The 26,021-nt window shown below is 42.7% G+C and overlaps 1 protein-coding gene across 5 annotated transcripts in view; it reads left to right on the forward strand.

Annotated features, from left to right (window-relative positions):
• Positions 1-14,864: 14,864 nt before the first annotated feature.
• The window catches only part of YEATS2 (YEATS domain containing 2), an 86,430-nt gene continuing 75,273 nt past the window's right edge, over positions 14,865-26,021 (forward strand). For 4 of the 5 annotated variants that reach the window (XM_036017753.1, XM_028504552.2, XM_028504553.2 and 1 more), the window contains exons 1-2: positions 14,865-15,054; positions 22,892-23,009. In XM_036017753.1, coding sequence (XP_035873646.1) covers positions 22,910-23,009 — 100 coding nt within the window. In that variant the 5' untranslated portion in view covers positions 14,865-15,054; positions 22,892-22,909. Of the gene's footprint in view, positions 15,055-15,098; positions 15,260-22,891; positions 23,010-26,021 lie in introns of those variants that run through there. The other variant, XM_036017754.1, reaches the window with a different exon arrangement.

Consider the following 26,021-nt stretch of genomic DNA (forward strand, 5'->3'; position numbering starts at 1 on the left):
TCAAAAAAGTAAATCTATTTATGTTCCATTATGTACTATTTTTTCTCTATAGACTTTTTTAATTAACTTTCTTGGAAAAGTTCCTACTCTTCCTTTTCCCATCACCACTCCCATGGTTTCTTTATTTAAATTTTTGTTGAAAGTTTCTGGAACTGAGACAACACAATTACAGAGTTGAACGGAAGTATAATATGCTTTAGAGTCTAAAGCATATTATCAAGTTTAGAACTTAGCATAGACCTGTGGCAGCCAAGTGTCATTTGCCTTCAGTTAGAGCATCTAGAGTCTTCACAGTGGGAAGGGGCAGGGAAGGCTTTGTATTTTTTTGTTCTCAATCCAGTTGTAGCACATTAATACTTACATGTTTTGTTTAAATATACTCTGTGCATAGCATTTTTTTTAAGTTGTATCTAATAAAATGTCTTTTAACCATTATTACTTGACTTATGGTTATATTAAATTTTGTTTACCAAAAATTTGTTGTTCTGTTTTATTTTAAATATATCCAAGTGCTTGTGGGGAAAAGGGATGGGGGAAAATACATATTAATATATGTGAGCCTTGGCTGGTATGGCTCAGTGGATTGAGCACCGGCCTGAGGACCAAAAGTTCGCTGGTTCACTTTCTGGTCAGGGCACAGGCCTGGGTTGTAGTCTGGGCCCCCAGTTGGGGGTGTGCGAGAGGCAACTGATGTTTCTCTCACACACTGATGTTTCTTTCTCTCTTTTTCTCCCTCCCCCCTCTACAAATAAAATCTTTTTTAAAATAATATATGTATAAGCCCTGGCTGGCGTAGCTCAATAAAGTAAATTAAAAGGATAACATATTGGAAAACCCTGTGGACAGTGGGTAAAGAATAGAAGCCTCTTGTATTTTAAATTTTCTCTTTAAAAAAATCACCTATACTTTTATATGAACAAGGGGAAAATAGGCTGTACTTGCCTTCTGCTTCTCTACTGGCTTTTAACTTAATAGAGACAGATAATCAAAAGGTTGGTTTCCTCCTAATTTTGTTGAGGTCTTTTTAAATTTTTTACAGTATTTGATACCTTTAGGGGACCTTGCTGGCTAGAGAGAAATTGCCCCTCTCAAGACTAGTTACCATAATTTCTAGAGAGAGTAAACAACTTGTCAGTGAGCCCACCTTTCACATACAAACCAACCAGTCCCGTGTCCATACCTCCCAACCACCTCCTCTAACTCACACACCAAGCCATGTTTCCCCAGCCCTAAATCATCCTGGGGCCTGCTAGCAGAAAACTAAGACTGGTCCCTGTGTCCCGAGACCCACCCAAATTATTTGCACTAGTCAATACTGAGCTGTTTACCCACCCCGGCCTTGACTTTCCCATGGAAACCCCAATGAAAGCCTGTGGCCTGTGCTTTCCCTTCGTTTCTTTCTGGCTCCTGACTAGCACTGGTACTTCCTATGATCCCTGTGTGGTGTGCCATGCCGCTTGTTTCTGGGAGATCTGCAACAGACTTGTGTCATTGGCGCTGCTTCACGTCACTCAACTGATTAAACACACACCATGGATGCGGGTCAAGATGGAGGCACCTTGCCTCCTCAAACAACTACAGAAAAATTACAACTAAACCACAAAACAAGTATCACTCAGAGTTGTCAGGAAATCAAGCTGTATGGAAGACCAACAACCTAGGATTTAAAGAAGCCATAAAAAAAGAAAAGAAAAAGCCATATTCATCCAGATGGGTAGGAGGCGCAGAGAGATGAAGAGGCATGGCAGAGTGGCATAGAGCAGCAAAGAGATGCAGAACAGGTGGTCCCATATCCACGTGAGGTGGATAAAAATTGGGAGGGATACCTCAGGAGCGAGGGATCCCAGCCCCAGACCAGAATACCCAGCCCAGGGTTCCATTGCCAGGAAGGTAAGTCCCCATAACTGGCTGTAAGCATCAGTGGGGTTTGGGGTGGTGGAAAAAACTTCAGGATTCTTCAGAGGCTCCCCTTAAAGGGCCCACAAGGTACTTGGGACTTTAACTCCTTCTGTGATTCAGCATCAGGGCAACAGCTGGAAGGGAACTGGTGGCATACAGGGAGAAACTGAAGTGAATGGCATCAAGGTGAGTGCTGAGAGTTTCCTCCTGGGCAAAGCTCCAGAGGCCAGGCAGCGGCACTGTCTTCTCTCCAAGCCCTCCCTGACACAGAACCACAGAGCCGGAACACGGGTTGCCCTGCCCTGGCAATTACCTAAGGCTCCACCCCATACAACTCAGGTGCACTTTTCTATAGTAGGCCATGCTGTTAAGACAGGAAGTCAAAGCAGCTCTATCCAATACACAGAAACAAACACAGGGAGGCTGCCAAATTGAGGAGACAAAGACATATGGCCCAAGTGAAAGAACAGAACAAAACTCCAGAAAAAGAACTAAACAAAATGGAGATAAGCAACCTGTCAGATGCAGAGTTCAAAACATTGGTTATCAGGATTCTCAAGGAACTCATTTGGTAACTCAACAGCATAAAAAAAAAACCCAGGCAGAAATAAAGGTTACATTAAGTAAAATAAAAATCTACAGGGAACCAACAGTGGAGTGGATGAAGCCAAGAATTAAGTCAACAGTTTGGAACACAAGGAAGAAAAACACTCGAATCAGAACAGCAAGAAGAAAAAAGAATTTTAAAAAAATGAGAAGAGTACTCACCACCCCCTGGAGTACTCCACAGTCTTCTCTTTTGTTATCAGCAGTTACCAGTAATTCTGCCTTCTCCTTTAAAGACTTAAAGGATCTAAAGTACAATGTCTCTCAACATCTTGCCCCACCCATGCTTACTTCCTGACCTCTGTCCATGACTTAGGTGTCCCTTCTCCATCTAAACTCTGAATCCCTCTTATTTGGCATCTTAGGGACTTCCCCCCTATCTCCTTCTCTGATTTTCGGCCTCTCCGTGAACGCTTTCCCATAGTCTCACCCATCTTTAAAATACTTTCTGCCCTGACTGGTGTAGCTCAGTGGATTGAGCGCGGGCTGTGAACCAAAGTGTCACAGGTTTGATTCCCAGTCAGGGTACATGCATGGGTTGCAGGCCATGACCCCCAGCAACCACACATTGATGTCTCTCTCCCTCTCTCTCTCTCTCTCTCTCTCTCTCTCTCTCTCTCTCTCTCTCTCTCTCCCTCCCTCCCTTCCCTCTCTAAAAATAAATGAATAAAATATTTAAAAAAAAAAATACTTTCTGCAGCCCTAGGTTCCCTTCTAACTCCACCCTTTAAAAAAAAAAAGGCTCCCCTTTGCCTCTCTTCTTAATATACTGCACTCTGGCTTGCATACTCATATTGCTACAGAAACCATGCATGTCAAGAGCACTAATTGCATCTCTGTTGCTAAATTCAAAATTCTTACCTTATTTAGCCCTGACCAGTTGCTCAGTTGGTTAGAGCGATGTCCCAACACACCAAGGTTGTGAGCTGGATCCCTGGTCAGGGCACATATAAAAATCAACCAATGAATGCATAAATAAGTAGAACAAGAAATCAGTGTTTCTCTCTCTCCCCCACCCCCACCTAAAATCAATTAATAAAAAAAAACAAAAACAAAACAAATTACCTTATAAACTTTCTGCAAATTTGATGGTCTTGATTACATTTTTTGTACGTTGGCGATAGTTACACTTTTCTTTTACTTCTTTTTTATGGGTCCTCCCTCATTCCTAAATCCTCAGTCATCAGGCTTTCTTCTTACCCTGAAGATAATTATTGTGCGTAACTTTATCCACTTCCATGGGTCCAATTATGACTGTATTTGATGACTCCTAAATAAATCAGTCAAGATACTTGACACACACAACAATGATCTTTACTCAAAAAACATCTTGATAGCATATCCGTGCGCATCCACCATAACTGCTAATGAATTTAGCTTTACCTCTCTTACTGGTTGATCAGAGAATCCCTGGTGGAAACAATCATTTGGTTGACACTTTAGTTTCTATATCTGGTTGGCTGCGAAGGGCCAGGGAGAGAGATCTGAATTTTTTAGGGAGAGGAAAACTTTGTTTCTTGTTAAAGAATTCCCCAAATCCTGGGTGGGGGAGCGGGTGAGGAGGAATGCTTCATGGGTTGATCCATCTCCGTGGCTTCCTTCTGCTGGAACGCCTGGCCTGTAGCTGTCGCCCACATTCTCGGAGACAGCTAGGGTTTATTTCCTCAGGGCAGCTTTTGTGAGCACCCTCTGTCCACCCGGTCTGAGTGAGATGAGCTCTTGTGCACTTCCATTACCCACTTTGCATAGCTCCGTCAGCACACTGTGCTGTTCGCTTGACTCTACCTCTCTCCCCCAGGTTATTGTACTCTTCAAGGTCAGGTGAGATCCAAGAGGCTCCAGCCCAGAATCCAGTTCAAAGGAAAAAATCAGCTGGGGTAAGGTGCCTTAGTGGATAGTTTTGGAAAGCTTGAGTTCACTAGAAAAAGAGAAGAAACAGAAAATGGCTAGAAAGGAGAGTGTGAATGACAAATGACCTATTTCAAATTTGCCTAGAACTGAAAAGTCTCATCAATATTTGTTAAATCATGTTTTTAGTGATTTCCTGGCATCTTACATAATAGATAGTGACTTTCCTTGGCCTCATTGTCAGGTTTTGGGTTTCTGTCTAAATTTAGGTTCAGTAGCAACCCCCTCCTTGCGTCTGAGTCCAGCTCAAATGCTACCTTATCTATGAAACCTCTCCTGATTCCCCAAATGGATTTATTTTTCACTCATTGAAGGCAAGGACCAAATCTTTTTCATCCTAACTCTATCCCTAAGACCTGGCAAAATGCCTGGCACAGAGTAGGTAATGAAATATTTATTTGACTGATAATCACTATGGGAAACAGAAGGGGTATTGGGGGTGGGGAGAAGGAACAGGGAAGTTATAAAGCCTCCAAAGTCCTTTAGTGACCCCTGGTTTGGTTCACAGCTATTGCCTCTCTTGTTATGCTAAGTAGAAGTCCTAATGAATTTCAGCCCAATCTTTTATTCCTGACCAGGAAATCTGCTTGCTGTACTATTATTACAGATCTTCGTGCGGAGTATTGCAATCATCCACAGGTCTGTTTCCCTAGACCTATGGATGTTATGTAGACCCATTATGTTATCTGCAAATAACAGAAAGCCTGAACACAAATTGTTTAAACAATAAACAGTATTTTTCTTACATAGCAAGGTGGCAGTCCAGGCCTGGTGCAAAAGCTCAATGCTATCCCTACAGAGCCAGGCTCCTGCTTTCTTTCTGCCCCACCATTTTTACCCTGTTGGCTGGTAATCTCACGGCTGAAGGCAGGCTGCTGTGTCTTCAGGCATCACATCCAAATTCAAGGTAGGAAGAAGGGAACAGAGGGGTAAAGGTAGAACTGGCTACAACTCTCCACTTTGTTTGAGAGTCTCTTTATTCATTGTGTGGCAGGATAGTAAGAAGCTAGGAAAATCCCTTGGCAAGTGGCATGGGAAACTGAGACAGATAGATGCCCTGACCTTTTATTCCCCTAGAGATAACATCCAGGCCTCAATTGTATTTCAGCTCCAGCCCCAGAAAACCAGGCAGGGGACCCTAGGACAAGCTGCAATGACTAATGACCTGCCCTGGCGCTGGCCAATCAGTAGAGACCATGACCCTGAGAGGGCACACCTGTTAAAACCAATGAATACTCTACTGAGATCTCCCCTAAAACCTCCCCTAAACTCCCGGCCTTTAAAACCCATCAATACCAAGGACCTTGCACAAGCTCTCCCACCAAGGAGCATGCCCACACCTTTCCCTTCCCTCTCGGCTTCCCCCAGCAGGTGTGTATCTCCTAAACTCTAAGGATCCCCAGGAGGCTTCAGCCAGCAGAGCAGTGGGCAGCAGCAGCTCATCCCAGACTAATGCCCTGAACCTGTCTCCAAGGCCCCCTTTTCTCTTGCTTTTCACTGAGCTGGCAGCAGCCCTGCTTTAGCTCACTTCTTTCCCATAATGTTTCTAGGGAGCCAAAGCAGCCCCACTGAGTCTCTCTCCTGTTGCTTCTGCTATACTAGGCCCTTCCTTATTTTACTGTCCCCAGCTTTAATAAACATACTCTCAAAATGACCTGGACTCCTATTGTGAAACCTTTCCTGTATGGAGTCAAGAACCCACACGCTGCTGGCAGAGTCCAGGGTGGCTCCGTTCAGGGCCAGGTCCCCTTTCCAGTAACAATCAATCTTGTGGTTTTATCTTCCAACCAGAACTTAGCAAATCACTCCTGGCTGCAAAAGAAAGGTAGGAAATTAAGTGTTTAATTTTCCAGCTTCTATAAAAGAAGGTAGGGGAGAAAGAGTGGGGAACGGATGTGAAGTCTGCCAAGCTGCTGTGTATGCCATCTCTGGAAGGAGAGTTATCAGAGGGAGAGAGATGGAGTGATGGAAGCGGGAGACGAGAGACACAGCTTCTTATCCTTACATTGTTGCATAAATAAGTCCTTTATACAAATATAAATGTCAACATTGTATAAGCAGTATACAAGTAAGGGTCAAAACACGTTTTTCCAGCTTTCATCTCCCATGTTATCATTTGTTTTTGTTTTTTACTGTAAAACAGACTGCCTGCATTTGGAGCCATGAAGACCCACACTCCTTCCACACAGAAACTCTGACTACTCAAACTCTTCACTTGGTCTGATCTACAACGAGTAGAAAATAAAAGCCGCAGGGCTCTGGCCGGGCAGCTCAGTTGGTCAGAGTGCCGTACTGATGCGCCAAGGCTGTAGCTCTGACCTCCTGTCAGGGCACATACAGGAAGCAACCAACGAATGCATAAGTAAGTAGAACAATAAATTGATGTTTCTTTCTTTCTCTCTCTCAAAACAATTTTTTAAAAGATTTTATTTACTTATTTTTAGAGAGAGGGGAAGGGAGGGAGAAAGAGAGGGAGAGAAACATTAATCAGTTGCCTCTCGCACAGCCCCAACTGGGGACCTGGCCTGCAACCCATGCATGTGCCCTGACTGGATATCGAACTGGTGACCTTTCAGTCTGCAGGCCGGCACTCACTGAGCCACACCAGCCAGGGCTCAAAACAATTTTTTGTTTTAACTTAAAAGAAAATAAAGCAGCAGGGAGAATTCCCTGACAGGTTTTCCTCCTTTGTTCCTTTTACAATCCGAGCCATTCTTCTCCAGGCATATTTATGACTGTTCTGACATCACTGCCACTCAGCTGGGGAACACCAGACCTGGATGGATTTACTCTGAACATGTGAATAAGGCATTCTGCAGGAATAGAAGGAGAAACATCATGGTCATACAAAGTATGAGTTTGGAGATGTTTGGAGAATAAAGTTATTACACAGGTGCTATGTCTTACTCTCAAGGTCAAGTTACAGAACACTGTTCATCCCAAATAAAATCTCCTGGACACTTCCACTGGAGGAATCTGAGAACTGAGTATGGGGTGACGTCCCACAGTCTGCCATTGGGTATCCCACTGTGAAGGCGGAATACCACTTCTAACGTCAGGGGCTGCGGGATAGCACTCTGGGCAGTAAATGATTTTTGAAACTGGATATATGCAACATTATGGGTTCGGGCTCAGCTTAGGCCACTGAGTGGTCTCTTTACTTTATTTGGGAATGAAGGCTATTTACAGTCAGGACTGTACCTCTTGACTAAGAGCACTTGGGGGCAGTTCTAGAACAGATGGGTCAGTAACTAGGAAGCCAAGAAAAGATCATGATAGAAGCTAGCAGAGGAAAATACAAGTAAATACCATCAAAGAAATTAAAGGTTATAAAAAATTCTGTCAACTAATATAAACAAGCTCAGCACTAGTGTCATTTATCTTTCATAACACAGAACTGCAGTGTGGGAGTCCAATTTTAAAACAAGTGAAAATATCTCAACATTATACTAACTGGACACCTAAAAGCTGATTACATATATAAGGAAATGTAACCAAATTAAAATTAAAAGTCTTCAGTTTTTAGAAATTTGACCCAGAAGTTTAATTGAATTATTTTTATACGTTCCCCTTTTTACATTGTCTAAATTCTACCAGAAAGAACTCAAATTACAGCTGGAATTTTATTTTTATTTTACCTTAACTTTACAAGGAATTTTAGACATTTTTAGCCTATGCCCAGAGGCCTCTTTAAAAAAATTATTTTTATTTATTTATTTTTTTAGAAGGGAAGGAGAAAGAAAGGGAGAGAAACATCAATGTGTGGTTGCCTCTTGAGCACCCCCCCACAGGGGACCTGGCCGGCAATGCAAGCATGTGCCCTGACTGGGAATCGAACCTATAACCCTTTAGTTTGCAGGCCAGCACTCAATCCACTGAGCCACATCAGCCAGAGTCAGAGGCCTCTTTTTTTAAACAACTTTATCAACACACCTTTTTGCTATGAACATTCCTGTACAAATTTTGTGGGGCATATGCTTTCATTTCAGGTATTCGCCTACGAGTTAACTGCCAGGTCACACGGTGATCTGAAGGCAGCAAACTGTAATGGTGGGGAGTTGTAATCTCACCTCATCATTCTTTTGACATTGTTTCTGTAAGTGTTGACTCTGACTAATATTTAGCTTGTAGATAAACAGCATGTTTGTATAAGAATTCTAGGAACTAACTTCAAAAGATACTAACTCCAACCTTCAGTCCTTCTAGATCCACATTTGCTGACCTCCAAACATAAAACCAAGATGATGAAAGCCAGGATGATGCTCACTGGGCCATTGCTTGACCAGTTTTGAAGAATGGACTGTGCTAGTCTGGATGTAGAGAACTTTCCAACCCCTACCCCTTGGAGTCTTTATATATGTATGTATGTATGTATGTGTATTTATTTATTTATTTATTTATTTATTTATTTTTAGAGGGAAGAGGAGGAGAAAGAAAGGAAGAGAAACATCAATGTGTGGTTGCCTCTTGTGCACCCCCTACTGGGGGTACAACTTGAGTCACAACTCAGGCATGTGCCCTGACTGGGAATCGAACTGACAACTGTTTGGTTCACAGGCCAGTGCTCAATCTACCGAGCCACACCAGCCAAGGCTCCCTTGAAGTCTTTATTCTGCCTTCCCTCTCCCTTTTTATAAAAATCTCTGCCTTCACTGAGATGGTAAGATGCGCTTTGAGACAAGGCCCCCCATCTATCCAGATTACTGGCATCTGAACAAACCACTTTCCTTCTCTCCAGTACCTGTCTCACAAATTTCACTTTCCTTGTGGCAGGGACTCGAACCTGCATTTGGTTATAGTAACTCTGTGGAACTGCTAAGCTGTTTGCTAAAGTGGCTATACCATCAGCAATATATGAGAGGTCCAATTTCTTCACATCCTGAGGCTTCATTTTTATATGAAACTGTGGTAGGAAAAAAAGGGGGGTTCTATGGAAAGTAATTTCACAGGGTGATCTGATCATGAATTTCTAACTGGGGAGGTCATGGTGGGTAGTCATGCCCAAAGCATATAACTTCTTTAGAGAAAGATATTAAGCCATTGCACATTTAACATCCCTTTGAAATATCAGAAGTAATACCCCTCAAAGTGTGTATTAACCCTCAGGAGAGCACATAACATTGTTCACTATCCTATAGTCCAAACCCCACCTTGCTTTCCTCTACCTTCCTATACCCCCTTTTTAATTTCAAATGCATAGAAGAAATTATAAAACTGGCATGTATTCTGTGGCGCATTTGAGATCTTGCTCCCCAGCATACATCATCAGTTTGGCTCCAATAAGGTCATTAAAAACTCTCTACAGTCCTGGCTAGTGTGGTTCGGTGGGTTGAGCACCAGCCTGTGAACCAAAGTGTTGCCAGTTCAATTCCAAGTTGGGGTACATGCCTAGACTGTGGACCAGGTCCAAGTTGGGGGGGGTGTGAGAGGCAACCAGTCCATGTTTCTCTCTGACCTTGATGTTTCTCTGTTGGGAACTGCCCTGCCTGGTTTCAGAAGTTGTAGCCCACCATGACTAAGGCTAAGTGAAGAGACCTTGAGACCGTAAGCCATTTAGGAGACAAAGCTTATCTTCCTGGCAGGGGTGCTGCCTCTGCCCCCTTTTACTTCACCCTGCTTGGCCCTGGGTGGATGACTGGTTAGCCAATGACAGGTAAGATTCCTCAAGGGAAGGATGACCTAAGACAAGTATGGTTGCGAAGGGGCCCTCAGGGTAGGACTTGGGGGCTATAGAAAAAGGGGGTGATGGACCCTCATCCCTTGGCTTTGACATAGCCTGAGTTCTCATTCTGTCTGTGAGAAGTCTCCTAATCTCTTGGCTGCCTGGCTTCTCCTGCCTGACCATAGCCTGAAACAATGCTGGCGGTTGGTGCAGCCCTGGGCAGGGGAAGATCAGATCTAAGAAAGATCTAAGGAAGATTTCCCGGGGCAGTCAGATCAAAGAAAGAATGCATAAAATCCTGTGAAATCTGCTTTGCTAAGAATGTCCTCAATTTTCTGATAAGGGTACAAGCATGAAGTGAGTTTGTTTCCCAAAGTCTTATAGCCCCTTAGCTAACTGACCCTGACTCAGAATAAGCCCTCATAGTTCTCTGAATGTTACCTATTGTTTAATCCTTACTGCTTGACAATGAATGACTAATGAGCTTTACCTGTATTCCTGGGTAAATTGAATCCAATAAAACTCCATTGAGGAACAGGCTCCTGGCCCTTCTCCTTTGAGAGACTGGCTGGCCACCTTTCCTCCCCAAACAGATCACATCTTGATAGACTTATTCTCATCTACAACGGCTGGGGTGGGGTGGGGGGCTTTGAGGGCAGACCTCCCACACACATTTCTCTCCCTCTCTTCTCCCTCCCTCCCTCTCTCTTTAAAAAAAAAAAAATAAATATTTTTAAAAATCTCTACATGTTTGAAGAGATATTCCTTTTTTCTTTTTTAATTTAATTTTTTTTAAATTATTGATTTTTGAGAGAGCAAGAGAAAGAGAGTAAGGGAGAGTGAAAGAGAGAGAGAGAGAGACATCAATTTGTTGTTCCACCCATTTACTTATTCTCTGGTTGATTCTTGTATGTGCCCTGACTGGGGATTGAACCTGCAACCTACATATATAGAGATGATGCTCCAACCAAGCTACCTGGCCAGGGCCTGGACGTTTCTTATATCAACAAAACAAACACAGAGAAATCAACCAGTTCCAGCCATAGAAAGTTTCCTTTCAGAGCAAATATCTTTTTTTTTTTCATGAATGAAAATGTCTTTCATCATCTCCTCCATTTCCCAAGTCTGTATTCCATGGTAACTGTACAATCCACATAGAGGAGGAGAAGCACAATACATGGCTTATTTGGCATTTGGGTAGGGTCTATAATATCTACCAGAATGGAATATGGTATTACTGAAATCCAAATAGGCCTACTGAATGTTTGGTTTCTTGTTTGGATCTTGCTGGGGACAATCACTTATTTTTAACTACCTGGGTGTAATTCTCAGGCACTAACTACTTTAACAGTTTGGGGCTGTAAATAGGTAAGGTTCTTGTTCTACAAGTCTAATTAGTGTCTGTATCCTGGTGGGGGAACCTCATTACCTTAAGGGCTCCAGCACTGCAGCTCCTGTTAATCTTAGGAAGGATGGTTGGTCTTCCCAGAGGGGAGGGCAGAATACCCGGGCCTGGGGATCTCTGGCTAATGCAGCAACGATTTTCCATCTAAGCTGGCTTCCCCTTCCCACTCAGGCCAAGCCTGTGTTCACTACCCATCTTAGGCTTTCCTTGTTTCTCTGCTACGAGAAGCTGTTTGCCAGCAGTTGCCAGTGTGAGGGCCCCCCAAAACTACTGGCTTCTCCTCCTGGGTCGGTACTCCTGAAACCTTTTTAACTAACTTTAATACTAGTTGCTTTTCCTTTCATTAATATTGTCCATTTAACATCCACCTCCCCCCAACTGCCCACCCTTCTCTCACCCTTACCCCCCACCCTATCCTTCACTTCTAGTGACTGCACTAGTGAACGATGCCTAAGGAGGTCTGGCCAAGGAGGGTCCTAAAATCCAACCTCCAGCCACTTGCCAAGCTGGATGATTAGGGTGATTGTTTTCTCATGTGCCATTTGACTTACCAGGGGCCAGCCTCTTTCCCTCCCCTCCCTTCTCTTCTGGTCTCCTCCAAGTTCATTATCAAGTCTCTCTGTATTTTCTCCCCTATTGTTGAATCTATCCACTTCCCTCCTTCTCCAGTGTCCTGTGTAAGCCGCCCTCATTTTTCACTTGGACAATGTAAATTGCTTTCCAACTGTCTGGCTTCTTCCTTTGTCACACACACTTCCAATCATTTCTCACCCATTTGCCAGGGTAACTGATATATTTTTTAAACACTTTTATTTATTTATTTTTAGAGAAAGGGGCAGAGGGAGAAAGAGAGGGAGAGAAACATGGATGTGAGAGAGAAATATCAATTGGTTGCCTCTTGTACAGGGACGGAACCTGCAACCCAGGCTTGTGCCCTGATGGGGAAGCCAACGGAAACTTCACTCTGTGAGAGGACGCCCAACCAATGCTGCATTAGTCAGGGCACAAGCGATCTTTTTTGAAGGGAAATTGAATACATCCATTCCTGACTTAAAACCTTTGATGACTTCCTGTTGTTCTTACCATAAAGATCAAAACCTTAACACCACCTCCTGTCTGATCTTGCTCCTCACTCACTCTGCTCCTGCTTAAGTTACCCTGGACTTCTTTTACCTTGTCTTAAGCTTTATCATGGCCCAAAAGCTCCTACTGCCTCAGGTTTCATTTAATATCTTTTGCAAGAAGGACTTTTCTACCTTTGCATGAAATTGGCCCCCTCCTACCCCCCCTCACCCCCCACACTGGGCTTTCTCAGCATCCTGACCATTTCCTTTGTAAAACTTATCTCTGTTATTGAAACGGACACATCGTATGCATATGTGTAAAAATCTGTAGCTATGTTTAATTTCTCTTTAAATGATGCAAACTTTCTCATGGGCTCTAGTTCCTACTGGGGAGTGGGCTAAACTTAAACTTGCCAATTAAAATTATCTGGTCTTCAACAGTCTCATTTGGGGTGAATTCAGTCAATTCAAAGTTGCAGCCCTGTCAGAACTTTCCCCTACCCCTCTTGACTTCCAAAGATGGCCTTTGGGATCAAAGGGAAACTTCAAGGAAGTGGCAGAAGCTAGGAACTCTAGCCAGGGTCCTCACTGGCCTCTGCTCCCTAGGCACTCCTAATCACCATGGCCCTGCTGGCACCAGCTGCTGAGCTTGTTGATTGGCAAGCTCATGATTTGTTGTTTCTGTACCTTGAGGGTCTCATGCCTACTCTTCCCACCCTGATTCCTTTATCCCTGCTCTGCTTACCAGCAGACTTTGGGAGTACTTCTGCTGTTGCTGGGGTCTTCAGCTTTGCCCATCCTTGGGGTCTTAGGCACATTCTCCAGGCATTCCCTGCCAATCAGTTCACCTTTGCCTTTGGTTTAGGATGGCCTGACCCTTGGCATAGTGCCCATTGGCCTGTCCATGGCTCTCTGCTTGTCTGGCAGGGAGCATACATAGCAAGCTGGTGTTCTGGCATGCCATGTGCAAGCTGTGGACATCCAGCAGCACTTTCTCACACCCCTCTCCCTCCCTGATGCTGGTCTCCGCTCCTGAGCTCTGCTCAGTGTAAGACTTCTGCCAGAATTTGGCAGCCTTCCGAGATGGGCCAGGGGAAGTGGACTTCCAACTCCCTGCTTACCTGGATACATCTGTGCTCCTGCCTCAGCTTTAGGCTCCAAAAGTAAGGGAGCCCTGACATACTCACACTAATCTTTTACTCTACCTCTTTCTCCATGAAATTTTCTTTCTCTCTCCAATTCCTGGTCTCTCTGTGGTTCATAGTTTAAGACTCAGGGAGGTCTTTCCTGGCCTTTCACATAAGATTGACTGTAAGTTTCATAGGGACAGAAACTGTTTTGTTCATCTCTGATTCTCAGTACCTAACATAGGGCTTGGCACACAATGCCAAAACACAGAATAGAAATGCAATACAAATTTGCTGAACAAATATTGTTAATCTGCTTTACCCCTACTAAACCTAAACCCCTTGATTCCCTTACGCAGGACTTTGGAGTCAGTTCCTGGCCCTCTTATTTATCCACTAACAAGTGCTTTCTGAGCCCATACGATGTGCAATCAATGTACCAGGCTTGCTGTTGGAAATCAAAAAGTAAATTTCTTAAAATACTTTTATTAAACATTAAATACATCCAAAGAGTGGATAACATATGTAAAGTATAAGACAATTACAAAGTGAACCCTCTCTAAACTTACCACCCCTCTCCAGAGGCAAATCTTTGCATACTTAGGCCTTTGCAGGACCTAAGTGGGACAGAAACAGATCCCCAGAGACCATTGGGGAGGCTAGAGCCGTGCTGAGAAGAGATGAAGGTGTCAGGGGTAGGGTGGTACAAGGCAAGGGAAAGGTTAGGGTGGGCTCAAGATATTTAGGAGGAAATCTGGACTTGATAGATTGTCACTCACTAATTATGTGACCCAGATAAGTCCCAATCTTTTGAGTCTCAGTTTCTGCATCTGTAAAGTAGGTGGTAATAACTATAGCTATTTGTATTCCTAGTACCCAGCACAAAGCTTAGTATAACATGACACAGAAATCACAGCCACTGCGGTTAATCCAATATTGTGTAAGTTTCATAAATGCTGGCAGAATGAAGATTCTGTCAAATTTGGGGCTGGAACCATCCATTTCCTCTGGTAGGAAAACGGTAAGTGATGGTGACTCTGCCCTAACCGATGCCCATACTTCCCAGGAAAAGCGGCCTGGGTAAGAGTCGGGGCCAGGATCAGGTCGCATCCTGGCTCTGCCCACATTCCAGCGGGCCCCGCCCCCCGGGCAGCGCGCGCCGCGCCACCGCTGCGCGCGCCCTACCCCGCCCCTGCTGGTGACGTTCACGGCCGAACGGGCCGGGCGGGCTACACAGAACCTAGTGCTTCCGCGCACTCCGGGGTCGGTGGGGCTCCGTGGCGGTGGCTGCGCTTTGCGGAGTTTCGCTCCCTCCGTCACCTCGCCCGTTCTGTCTCACGGAGTCCGGCTTGGCCTGCGTTCCTGTCGGAGTCCAAGGAAAGGGTGAGTGTTGGCGGGAGCGGGATGGGACCCGCAGCGAGCGCGCTTCGCTCTCCCCGGCCTTGTTTGGGCGGGGGTGGCGCGGGCACGTGCGCACCCTTCCCCCCACTCCGCCGGCTGCCGGCTGCGCGGCCCCGCGTGTGGAGCAGAGGGAGGCCGTGTGTGACCGCAGAGAGTGGAGGATCTGGAGGAAGACACTGGCTCTTGGGTGAATGTGAATGTCCAGGGAGTCTCCGAAGCGGGAACCCGGAATGTGTGTGTGTGTGTGTGTGTGTGTGTGTGTGTGTGTGTTGCGGGGAGGGGGGGTTCCTTTTCTAAGGGGCACAACGCTCGCTGAGAGGGTGGAGGTCCCTTGAGCCTCAGTGGCCGGAGGGTGTTAAGCTTGGTGGCCTGTGATGGGATTGGAGTCGAGATTTGGCCCCAGCTCTAGCAAGTTGTACATTTACCAACAAGAATCCTGGAATCTCCCTCCAACCTGACACATCCCTACGGTCCCCCTCCTCTATGTAGGATAAGTAGGGTTTAAAAAGGTTGGAGGATCTTCCACAGATGGTGCCCGCGTCAAAGCAGGAAAGTGTGAGACAGTGCGGGGTTGGAGTGGAAAGCCTGGGAAAGTGAGTACTTGGGAAGAAAGGCTGGTTTGGTTGGTGTGGCCAGATTGCAGAAGACAATGAGGTTTATATCAAAACATTTTTTTCTTGTTATGAATGCAATTGTGTTAAAAATAGAAAGTAGAGGAAAATATAGCCAATAATCCTTAGAGTTTTATATATGTTAGCTAGTATTTTCATCAAAGCTCGTAACTTATAACAATTAAAGACTACCCACAATTTCCCATTCCCTTTTCTGGTTAGCATGTAAAATGCGATGGAATGTGTAGTATTTCAGCACTGTCGTATCCTCTTTTTTCATAAGCGAGTAGCAAATATTCATCATGGAAAAATGTAAAAATAGACAAGCAAAAAGAGAAAAAGTACCCATAGTTTCCCTGTCTACGAAGATTATCATTGAGTGTTTTTTTTTCTGGCTATGTATAGTCTTTCAAAGATAGGAGCAGAGACTGCCCTGTTTAGAATTCCAGTTTTATGGGAATTCTTTGAAGGTTTCAAGTAGGTGAAGCTCATAATCTGACTGGTATGTGGAGACCAGTTAAGATAGTGTTTGCAGTATCTTGAACTCCACCCTCCATGGATATAGGAAGGGTAAAAAGATTAAAAGATATTTTGGAGGAAGAATGAACAAGACTTGGAAATGGATTGGTTAGGGAAAGGGAGGTGTCTGCTTTTCAGTATTTGAGCATCTAGGACTAGATGGTGCCATTTACTGAGAAGGAGAAAAATGGAAGAGAAATTTGAGATGGGAAAAATCATGAGTTATGAAAGATTATACTAATGAAATAAGCCAGTCAGAGAAAGACAAATGTCATATGATCTCACTTATACATGGAATCTAATTAACAAAATAAACTGACAAGCAAAATAGAAACACAGGCATGGACACATGGAACAGACTGACAGCTGTCAGGAGGGGGAGAGGAGGGGAGAGGAGGGGACTGAATGAAAGAAGGGGAAGGGATTAGCCAAAGAACATAGGCTATGTATGCGTAGTCTAAGACACAGACAACAGCCTGGTGATGGCCAGAGGGAATGGGGGCGGGGTCTGGGTGGAGGTGAGCAAAGAGAGGATAAATGGGAGTACTTGTAATAGTGTCAGTAGTTAAAAAAAAAAAGAAAATATCTTGAGTTTTGTTTTGGATGTATTAAATTTGAGATGCATATTAGTTATGAAGTAACTATGTTGAGGAGGCAGTAGGATGTCCAGCTTTGAAACTCATTGAAGAGAGCCTAGAGCTGTAGATAAAAATTTGGGAGTGCTCAGTTATATCGATGATGCCAAAGTTTTGGGACTATATGAGGTCACTTAGGGAGAAAGAGTATAAATAAGAGGTGAAGATCGAGGCTTGGGTCTAATAGAGGAGGAAAATTGAGCACAGAACAGGAAGAAACAGCCAGTGAGGTAAGAGCAAAAGGAAGAGACAGGTGTCATGGAAGCCAAAAGAGAGAAGTTTCTGGAAGATGGAAAATTGGTCCTTTTATCAGCATTTCTAAGATGTTTTTTATAAGATGTGCAATTGGATTTGGCATCATGGAGGGTTTATTTACTTTTTTAATCCTTACCCAAGTATATGTTTTTATTGATTTTAAGAGAGAGAGAGAAATATTGAATAGTTGCCTTCTGTGTATACCCTGACTGGGGATTGAACTGGCAACCTAGGTCTGTGTCCTGAGTAGGGATTGAATTCACAACCTTTTGGTATACAGGACAGTGGTCTAACCTGCTGAGCCACCCAACCAGGGCACATTGTGGAGGTTATTGGGTTTGGTCACTGGTATTACTCTCCAGAGTTCTAGAAGTGGAAGGTGGGAAACAGGTTGGAATAATTGAATGGAATGTGAGGAAGTGAAGACAGTGAGTATGAATTAGAAAAGTGTCCCTTCTTCAAGACACCTTATTTCCATCTACTCCAAAACTAAATTTGATAGGTGAAAAATTATGTCTTAATTTTTCCACTCTTTGATTACTAATATGGTTGAAGATTTTTTTCCCATTTATTGATCATTTATGAATTTCTGTTCTTGTCTTCTGTGGGGTTTTTTTTTTGTCATTTTATAATTTCTTGTGGGGTTTCTTTTTAAAGACTTTATTTTTAGTGCCCTGGCTGACGTAGCTCAGTGGATTGAGCGCGGGCTGCGAATCAAAGTGTCGCAGGTTCGATTCCCAGTCAGGGTACATGCCTGGGTTGCAGGCCATGACCCCTAGCAACCGCACATTGATGTTTCTCTCTCTTTCTCTTTCTCCCTCCCTTCCCTCTCTCTCTCTAAAAAAAAAAAAAAAAAAGACTTTATTTTTAGAGAGAGGGGAAGGGAGGGAGAGTGGGAAAGAAACATCAGTTGTATGGTTGCCTCTCACACACCCCCAACTGGGACCTGGCCCACAACACAGGCCCGTGACTGGGAATCGAATCAGTGACCCTTCAGTTCTCAGGCTGGCACCCAATCCACTGAGCCACACCAGCCAGGGTAATTTCTTGTTTGTTTGTTTTAAAATTACACTTTATTGCTTATGCTGTTACTATTGTCCTGATTTCCCCCTTTGCCTCCATCCACGCAGCACCCACAGTCCCTCAGGCAGTGCCTCTACCATTGTTCACGTCCATGGGTCACGTGTGTAAGTTCTTTGGCTACTCCATTTCCTATACTGTACTTGACATCCCCATGGCTATTCTGTAACTACCTACTTGTACTTCTTAATCTTGTCACCCCTTCACCTATTCCTCCACACCCCCCTCCCACCTGGCAACCATCAAAATGTTCTCTGTATCCATGATTCCATCTTTGTTCTTGTTTGCTTAGTTTTTATTTTTAATTCCATTGTTGATAGATTTGTATTTTTTGCCGTTTTATTGTTAATGGTTTTTATCTTTTTTGATAAAAGATTTATTTTATTTTTAGACAGAAGAGAAGGCAGGGAGAAAGAGAGGGAGAGAAACATGAATGTGTAATTGCCTCTCATACACCCCTACTGGGGGCCTAGCCCACAACCCAGGCATGTGCCCTGACTGGGAATTGAACCCGTGACCCTTTCGTTTGCAGGCTGGTGTTTAGTCCACAGAGCCACCCCAGCCAGGGCTGATCTTCTTTTTATAAATATGTCCCTTTAACATTTCATATAGCAATGGTTTGGTGATGATGAAGTCCTTTAGTTTTTTCTTGTCTGGGAATCTCTTTATCTGCCCTTCAATTCAAAATATCTTTGCTGAGTAGAGAAATCTTGGTTATAGGTCCCTGTTTTTCATGACTTTGAGTATTTCTTGCCAATCCCTTCCAGTCTGTAAAGTTTCTTTTGAGAAATCAGGTAACTAGTCTTATTAGAACTCCCTGTTGGTAACTAACCTCTTTTCTCTCTTTATCTTTATTTTTAGGCATTTTAATTATGATGTGTCTAGGAGTGGACTCTTTGCATCCATCTTGTTTCAGACTCTGCTTCCTGGACTTGCATGTCTGTTTCCTTCACCAAATTAGGGAAGTTGTCTTTCAGTATTTTTTTCAAGTAGATTTCCAGTTTCTTGCTCTTCTTCTGCTCCTTCTGGCACCCCTATGATGCGAATATTGTACCTCTTGAAGTTATCCCAGAGAGTGCTTATACTATCCTGTTTTTGTGGATTCTTTTTTTTGTTTTGCATGGTTGTTTTTGCTTCCTTATGTTCCAAATCATTGATTTGATTTTCAGCTTCATCCACTCTACTGCTGTTTCCCTGTAAATTGTTCTTTATTTCAATTAGTGTATCCTTTGTTTTTGACTGCATCTTTTTTATGCTGTTGAAGTCCTCACTAAGTTCCTTGAGCACCCTAATAACCAGTGTTTTGAACTCTGTATCTGATAGATTGTTTATCTCCATTTTGTTTAGCTCTTTTTTCTGGATCTTTGATCTGTTCTTTCATTTGGGTTGTTTCTTTGTCTTTTTGTTTTGAGAGCCTCCCTGTGTTTGTTTCTGTGTATTAGGTAGAGCTACTTTGTGTCTTGATAGTGTGGCCTAATGTAGTAGGTGTCCTGTAAGGTCCAGTGGCACAGCCTCCCCCTATCACCCAAGCTGGGTACTCGAGGTGCACCTTTAGTGTGGGCTGAGTACACCCTCCTCTTGTTGTTGAGCTTTGTTTGCTGTTGGCAGATCAATGGGAGGGATTTACCAGGCCAGTCAGCTACAGAGTTTGGCTGTGACCACTGACCACCTACCTCCATCCTCCATGGAGGATCAGCTGTGCAGGTGCAGGGTGGTGCTCCAGTGTGGTCTGTAGCTGTCCACTGGATGTGCTGGTTCAGGGGTTTCCTGGGTGGTGCTGGCCAAGGTCAGCCCCTATCTATGTTTTGCCTAGGGTCACCCTGCTTGAGCTATAGAGCAATCTGAGATGGCTGCTACTTGTGCTGGGCTTGGAGATTCCTAGGCGAAGCCAAGCTGTGAATCTAGCCTGGCTGCTGCTAGTGCTGAGCCTGGGGCTCACTGAGGTCAGCTGTTGCTTGTTTGATGGGATTTAGGAAGTTAGTGTAGTATGGGCCAAGACCAGCCGTTCATATGGAAAAGCATTTTGGGTAGTCCTGTAAGTTGGGTGGGACAGAGTCTCTGGGGATCTTCAAGGCAGCCCAAACAGTGTTAACCAGGTTGATGGAGTCTCAGATATGGCATCAGTTTACTAGATCTTTGCAGAGAGGATTTCGAAAAGGGACAATGACTTCTGTTTGCCTTAATGGCATACATGTCAGTTTCTCCCTGTATACCGGGGTGCTTTTCAAACTGCCACCCTGGTGCTGAAGCTCAGAGGGAGTGAGTGAGTAGGTGAGTCCATGTGTGGGTTTTTTAAGAGGAACTGCTTGTTTCCTCCAGAAGTTTCTTCCACTGACTCAATCCCTGTGGCTTTTTGCAGCTGGAAATTGTGGGGACTTATCTTCCTGGCACTGGAACTGTGGGCTGGGGGTCATCCCTCCTAGCAGTCTGGATGGATATGGTTTCTGTAATTCCATAGTTGTCAGATTTCCATTCATCTCGATTTCTGATGGTTCTCAGTGATGGTTGTTATATATTTTAATTGTAATTTTGATGTGGTTGTGTGAAGAGGCAAGTCATGTCTGCCTACACACCGCCATCTTGACCAGAAATCCCCTAATTTATTGTTGAGTTCTTTAGATAATAAAAATATGTAGCCGACAAAGTGGAATCATACAGTATTTGTCTTTGAGACAGGCTTATTTCACTTAGTTTAACATCCTCTAGGTTTACTCATGTTGTGGTTTGTGTCATAGGCTGAATATTTAAGGCCGAATAATACTCCATTGTGTGTCTATATCTGTTTTTATCCAAGTGTCAGTGAACAGCCATGTTTTGGCTGTTGTGAATAATGTTGTTTGTGTGAAGACTGTAGAAACAGGGCCAAAGAATTTATAAAATCATTATTAACATCTTAGAAACATTTGTATATGGAAGCAGTTGGAGAATGATTGTGCTTCTTCTCCCCACCCCTCCCCCCTTTTAAAATCAGATGGGCAAAGTTATCTTGAAAGAGGGCACAAAATTCAGTGGTTCTAATGAGATTCAAGTGCCATAAGGACCATAGAATTTTATATTGAGAAGATACCTTATAAAGTACATAGCAAATTTTTCAGTGGCCTTACTTTTCGATTTTACTCCTTACCCCAAGAACTGGCCACATCTCGTAAGATGTGTCTGCAAGACAGGATTCTAGGACTGTGTTTTAGGTTTCCTCTGACTAAAACCTTTTACAAAGAATTTCTAGTGGCTATATATTACATAATTTTTGTAATTTCAATTATACAATTAAAAATTCTTTTTCTTGGGGGTTATTTCAAAGTATAGAATATTGAAAGGTTTTCTTTTTGGTTTTTAACCTTTTCAAAAACTCAGACTAGTTTCTTTGAATGGATGTGATAACAGGGTAGTTTTACTTTCTTATATAATGGTAAAATAAAAATATACACTGGATTTTAAAGACTAAGTATAAAGATAGAAATGTAAAATATCTTATTGCTAATTTGTTTACATTGATTACATTGCTCACATGATAATATTTTGGGTATATTGGTTGAATAAAATATATTATTAAAATTAATTTACCCGTTTCTTTTTCGTGTTTTAAGTGTGGCTGCTAGAAGATACTAACTTTGTTTGTGGCTCACATTTCTTTTGGACAGTGCTGAGCTGGCCAGCACACACTACACTGACTCATGACATAGTAGCAAGTGCTCAGTGAAACACGGTTTAGAAGAGGAGTGGTGTCCAGTAGAACTTCTGTTTGTTTGTTTGTTTGTTTGTTGTGAGAGGGGAAGGGAGGGAGAAAGAGAGGAAGAGAAACATCGATTGATTGCCTTTTGCTCCAACTGGGGCCCAAACCTACAACCTAGGCACGTGCCCTGACTGGGAATCAAACCAGCGAATGGGTGACCTTTCACTTTGCAGGCCAACACCCAGCCACCTGAACCCTGTCAGCTGGGGCTAGAACTCTTTAGAATTATATTAATATTCTATGTCTGTGCTATTTAAGATAGTATCTACTAGCTACCGGTGACTAGATCTGAAATGAGAAATATTGAAATGTGGGACAGAATCAAATTTTAAGTTTCACTTCATTTTAATTAACTTTAAATAACCATATATATTGGTAGTGGCTAATTAATCAGGACAGTGCAGATCTAAATTTATTGGATTTTAATATGTCTGTACAGTTTGTGTTTAAGTAACAATAAATGATCAGTAACAATATTTATTATTGAGTACCTGTTCTGTAGCAGGTACTGTGTAAATACCACAGAGAGGATTTGTATAATAATAATAGTTTATCGAGACTTTATATTGCTCATATTTTAAAATATGCTTGATACTTTATGAATCCCAAGATAACTATGTGGGCTTACCATGTTTTCATTAAATTCTGCTCCCTTCCCTTCCCCTTCTTTTCTTCCCCATCTCTTCCTTTTTTTTTTTCTCCTTTTCCTTTCCCTTTTCCTTTTCCATTTCCTTTTCCTTCTAAGGGCCATTCTGTGAAAACCTGGCTTCTTTTGAAAAGTCCGAATAATGTGCTGCCTTGGTAAAGGGTTTTCTGTTGAAAGGAAACCCATGATTTGGAACAGACGATGATATGAGGATGATAATTTCTCCTTTCTTAGTAAACTTGTGAAGTTGTGCTTTTGGCTTTAAAAGGGATATGTACATATGTATTTGTAAGTACCAATATCAAGCTATTTTATTAACTAATTTATTATTGCTTCACAGTGAAGAACGGATGTCATCATGTCTGGAATCAAGCGGACGCTCAAAGAAACTGACCCTGACTATGAAGATGTATCTGTGGCCCTTCCAAATAAGCGGCACAAAGCAATTGAGAGTTCAGGTAGAAATTCACTTGGGCAATTACTTATTTCTGTGTTGGCACATGTCTCCCTGTGAGGTTTATAGGAGCTAAAGTGAAATGCATTTCCACTGTCGTGTATAATTCCAAGAGGTTTGTGAGCGGGATTAACTGAGCAGTCTGTTGAACAGCAGCACACCACGTGTGGTGTACACAAAAGGAACAGTCAGGAAGGCGGTAAAAGCATCAGTAGTGAGGTAGGCTGTAAGTTTTAGCTACCATTGTGTGCCAGGTGTAACCCTAAAGTCTTACAGTATGTGTGTTACCGTGTGGTGTTATATGAGATGAGTATAGGTGCTACTGGATTCAGGGTTGTTGTTTTTAAGATTTTACTTATTTTTAGAGAGAGGGGAAGGGCAGGCGAAACGGAGGGAGGGAAAGAAACATCAGTGTAAGAGAAATATTGATCAGTTGTCTCTCATATGCACCCTGACCCAGGCAGGTGCCCTGACCCGGAATCAAACCAGTGACCTTTTTGCTTTGCAGAATGGTGCCCAACCAACTGAGCCATAGCGTTTGGGACTGATTTTTTATGTTAATATACAAATTATTTCAATGTCCATAGAAAGGATGATGGTTTCATGAGACTTATGGTTTCACAACTGCTGTTGCCAAGATAAGGCTGAGGTTATTTTAAAATATTACTTGTTTTAAGTAGATGTTTCACATGGTGCTCCGATGTGGTAGGTGTCTTGAAGGTGGTGTGTGAATGATGGAAAGTTGGGGAACATTGATCTGGTTTACCCCTGCACATAGGGGCTAGTAGTTTAGGCTCCAGGGCATTAAATTACTTGTTCAAGATCATGTAATTAGTTGAAGAGCAGATCATCAATTAAGTGTCTCTAATTACCCAGAATATTTTAAGCTTTCGCACAAAAAGGTGCTAAATTTGAGTTTTTGACACAAATTATTACTGAAATTTATTATTGTTCCTTTAAATAATAAATCTATATGTTAATACTAACAGCCGAGTAAAGAAGGCATCAGAGTCGCAGAAAAGGTGTTGGAGCTCCACAAGGACGGGGACCCCTAGGGTGTGAGCAGGAAAGAGAATTCCTGCCTCCACGTGCGGTGGAGTCGTACTGTCACCACCCCCCACCCACAAAGTCCTTGTGGGTCAAAATTATCAAGTCTAATTCCAAACAGTGAAATATTTCACTGCCACTTTCCCTCCCACTCAGCTGTAATTTTATTTACAAGGAAATGTCATTTCCTTTCAGAAACAAGCCAAATAAATGTGAAAATATCATGAAACTCAAAAGTATCACACGGCATAAATTTTAAAAAATTAAAAGCAAAAATAAGGAAACCTAAATGTTTTAGTAAACATAATTTCAGGTTAAAGTTCCCAAATACTTAGCCTATGCAGGAACAGTTTTTTGTTATTGAGTTACAACTTGCTATTCTTCCTCTTTAGATGCCCATAGCTATCTAATTCCCAACCATAGTTTTATTTTCTTTAAGGTTTTATTTACTTGTTTTTAGAGAGAAGGGAAGGGAAGGAGAAAGAGAGAGAAACATCAGTGTGTGGTTGCCTCTCATGTGGTCCCCCTGAGGACCTGGCCTACAACCCAGGCATGTGCCCTGACGGGGAATCAATCCAGTGACCCTTTGGTTCATAGCCGGTGCTCAATCCATTGAGCCACACCAGCCAGGGCCATATTTTTTATTTTTCAGAATTTTTCTCAAAAGAGATTTGGTTGGATGCTTCCTTTGCATATGTCGACTTATTTTGTTTGTTATTTGTTTTTTTTTTACTTATTCCGTGAAAGGGATCATTTAGAAGAGTGGGGTTTTTTTGCCCTGGCTGGTTGGGCTCAGTGGACTGCGAACAAGAGGGTCCCGGGTTCGATTCCCAGTCAGGGCACGTGCTGGTGTTGCAGGCCAGGTTCCTGGTGAAGGGTGTATGAGAGGCAACCACACATTGATGCTTCTCTCCCTCTCTTTCTCCCTTCCTTCCCCTCTGTCTGAAAAGAAAGAAATAAAATCTTTAAAAAAGGAGAGTTTATTTTTGAGGAATGTAGGATAAAACAGCTTTCAGTGATTTTTGTCTCCTGGGAGACCCCCAGTCTTCTCGAAGAGTATCTGCTGGTTTCTGCATACAAGGTTTATATAAACAAGGATAAATACAGTAATAATAGAAAATAGTCTTTACCTCAGATATGAAAAAAATCAGTCATTTGCCTCTGCAGACATACCTATAATAATGTTTATACCACCCTCGCCAGTGTGGCTCAGTTGGTCAGAGTGTTGTCCCATAACTGAAAAGGTGCAAGTTTGATCCCCAGTCAGGGCAAGTACCTGGGTTGTGGGTTCAGTCCCTGGTCCAGGTGTGTATGGAAGGCAGCCAGTCAAAGTTTCTCACATCGATGTTTCTCTCTCTCTCTCCCTCCCTTCCTCTCTCTCTCTCTAAAAGCAATGAAATAAAAATGTCCTTGGGTGAGGATTAAAAAAACTTTTTTTTAAATGTTTATCTTATTACTGGTTTTAAATTGCCAATCTAATGGCATATTTCTGGGAAGAAAGTGACTTGGGTAGTGAGAGTCCAAATTTTCTCTGCAATTTTTTATATACCCCAAAGCATGGTTGGTGATTTTTTTTTAATCTTACAAATAAGGATCATTTTGCAAAATCTCAGGTGGTTCAAGTAGTAATGTAGCTCTTCTTCTTCTTCTTTTTTTTTAATACTCTGGTATGAAACTTTCTATTTTGATAAGAGTTACATAATACTTTGAGTAGTCATTATCTGAATTTGGTAACCTTCAGAGGCATTTTCTTTTCTTTTGAATTCTTTCTTTACTCATTCCTTTGGACAGTTGTGATCAGAAACTGCCGAATGGCTCGCTGGATCCTTCTCTATAGAAGGAACCGTCCTGTGTTTTTATGTTGCTGTTGCAGCTAACTCTTTACTTTCTTCTCCCTGAGTTACCAGATATTTCTCTTGGAATCTTCATGGGTTTCTTTTTATTTTTTGGTAATTTAATTTTGATTTAA

This window comes from Phyllostomus discolor, chromosome 2 (assembly GCF_004126475.2).
Source record: "Phyllostomus discolor isolate MPI-MPIP mPhyDis1 chromosome 2, mPhyDis1.pri.v3, whole genome shotgun sequence".
NCBI classification, from domain to species: domain Eukaryota; kingdom Metazoa; phylum Chordata; class Mammalia; order Chiroptera; family Phyllostomidae; genus Phyllostomus; species Phyllostomus discolor.